This window comes from Anneissia japonica, unplaced genomic scaffold, assembly GCF_011630105.1.
Source record: "Anneissia japonica isolate Jap-2015-1 unplaced genomic scaffold, ASM1163010v1 scaffold204748_len1475_cov197_single, whole genome shotgun sequence".
Classification (NCBI taxonomy): domain Eukaryota; kingdom Metazoa; phylum Echinodermata; class Crinoidea; order Comatulida; family Comatulidae; genus Anneissia; species Anneissia japonica.
This window is the reverse complement of record NW_022746925.1, coordinates 1-1,475: the sequence shown is the minus strand read 5'-3', so window position 1 is coordinate 1,475 and position 1,475 is coordinate 1. Positions and strand designations below refer to the sequence as shown.

The 1,475-nt window shown below is 32.6% G+C and overlaps 1 protein-coding gene across 1 annotated transcript; it reads left to right on the top strand.

The window, feature by feature from the left end:
- Positions 1 to 6: 6 nt before the first annotated feature.
- Positions 7 to 1,285, top strand: LOC117120339 (the record flags this gene model as incomplete). Its single annotated transcript, XM_033265367.1, has 3 exons — positions 7 to 355; positions 866 to 1,058; positions 1,179 to 1,285. Coding segments are annotated over exons 1-3 (547 nt in total), but the record flags the coding sequence as incomplete, so codon positions are not given.
- Between the last annotated feature and the right edge of the window lie 190 nt (positions 1,286 to 1,475).

Genomic DNA, 1,475 nt, shown 5'->3' with positions numbered 1-1,475 from the left:
TATAATGTTCAAGTACATATTAGGCTTACAGTATATAATTATTATGATATATTTAAGTTGCAGTATATATTTAATATCTCTTTCTTCTTGTTTTATCTAAGCTTTCACATGAATGCATTGTTTAGTGGTTTGTATGGCATGCTTATCTATTTGTTTGCAATTGTGCTACTTACTGCCGAGGTGGCCCAGCAAATGGAAACTAAGTTATTAACAGCCGAGACGTATAACATCTACACCATTGTCGTATACATTGTTGCCATCGCGTGGATAGTTGGCGATATCATCTACTTAAAGGTAAACAAATTGTTACCTGTTGGAAAAGAGATGAGTATGGCCAGTAGTCTTCATGTTAAAGGTTCGTTCTATTTTACTTGATGGGTTTACATGTATGTACAAATACAATGGCTATGCGTCAACTGTAGCGCCACTGGGGCCGCGGAGGAAAAACATGATTCGTCGGCAGAAAAATATGATATGCATTTTTATATTGGTGACTCTAAAATCGATTAAACAAGCCATTAGAATTCATAAATTGTCGTAGTTTTGGGGGCTTCCTGTCATACAATTATCTTTTACCTGTTAATGGCAAAAATAATAATATTATTTTCGTTACTTTATTGAGACCACCTTTAGGACCTAAACATTTGGGTTGGTATGGCCTCGGTTTCCACATGTTAACTTAGTGTTAATAGATTGAACAGTGTTACTTGGTTCCTTGAACAAAAGTCATGGTCTCGAATTAAGTCTCGAAATTAGAGGGTTCTTGATTTAGAAAGTGCACTGTATATACATATCCATACATATTTCTGTGAACGTCCGTTCTGACAGCGTTAGTAACAATCAAATTATTTTTGAACCATTACAGGTGGAATCGTGACGTTTGGTTTTACGAGCATTTTGATGTCCACCATCGACATATGGTTGACGACACTTGAAACATATGAGGATATATTATATGAAATTGGAAACGGAATGAGAATAATTTTTTTCTTTGCCGAGATGATTTACCTGATAAATTTCTCAAACGTGTGCGTTACAAGATGGAGTGGGTTAAGACGGTATGTGTAACCGATTCACCTTGTATGATCAAATCAAAATTATGATGGTGATGAGGATGTTGACGATAATTGTAATAAAATTAATGTTACAAGCAACATTTTCTCTATTAATTATTTTAGATTTGGACTCATGCATGTTATGGTCACTAATTTTAAAGATATGACAGTAAACGTTATCATTGACTGTGGTGGACTTGATGAAATTCCGAGCACTAACGATGTCACAAGTGAGATAAACCTTCAATTTGTTTCTTAATGTTTAGCTCTATAAATATATAAACATTATGTTCACATTTAGGTTAATTTTGGAAAAATTGCTCTAATATTGGAAATGATGTTGTTATAAAAGTATATATATATATATATATATAAGTGTATATATATATTCGTATATATTATATCTTATATATTATATTA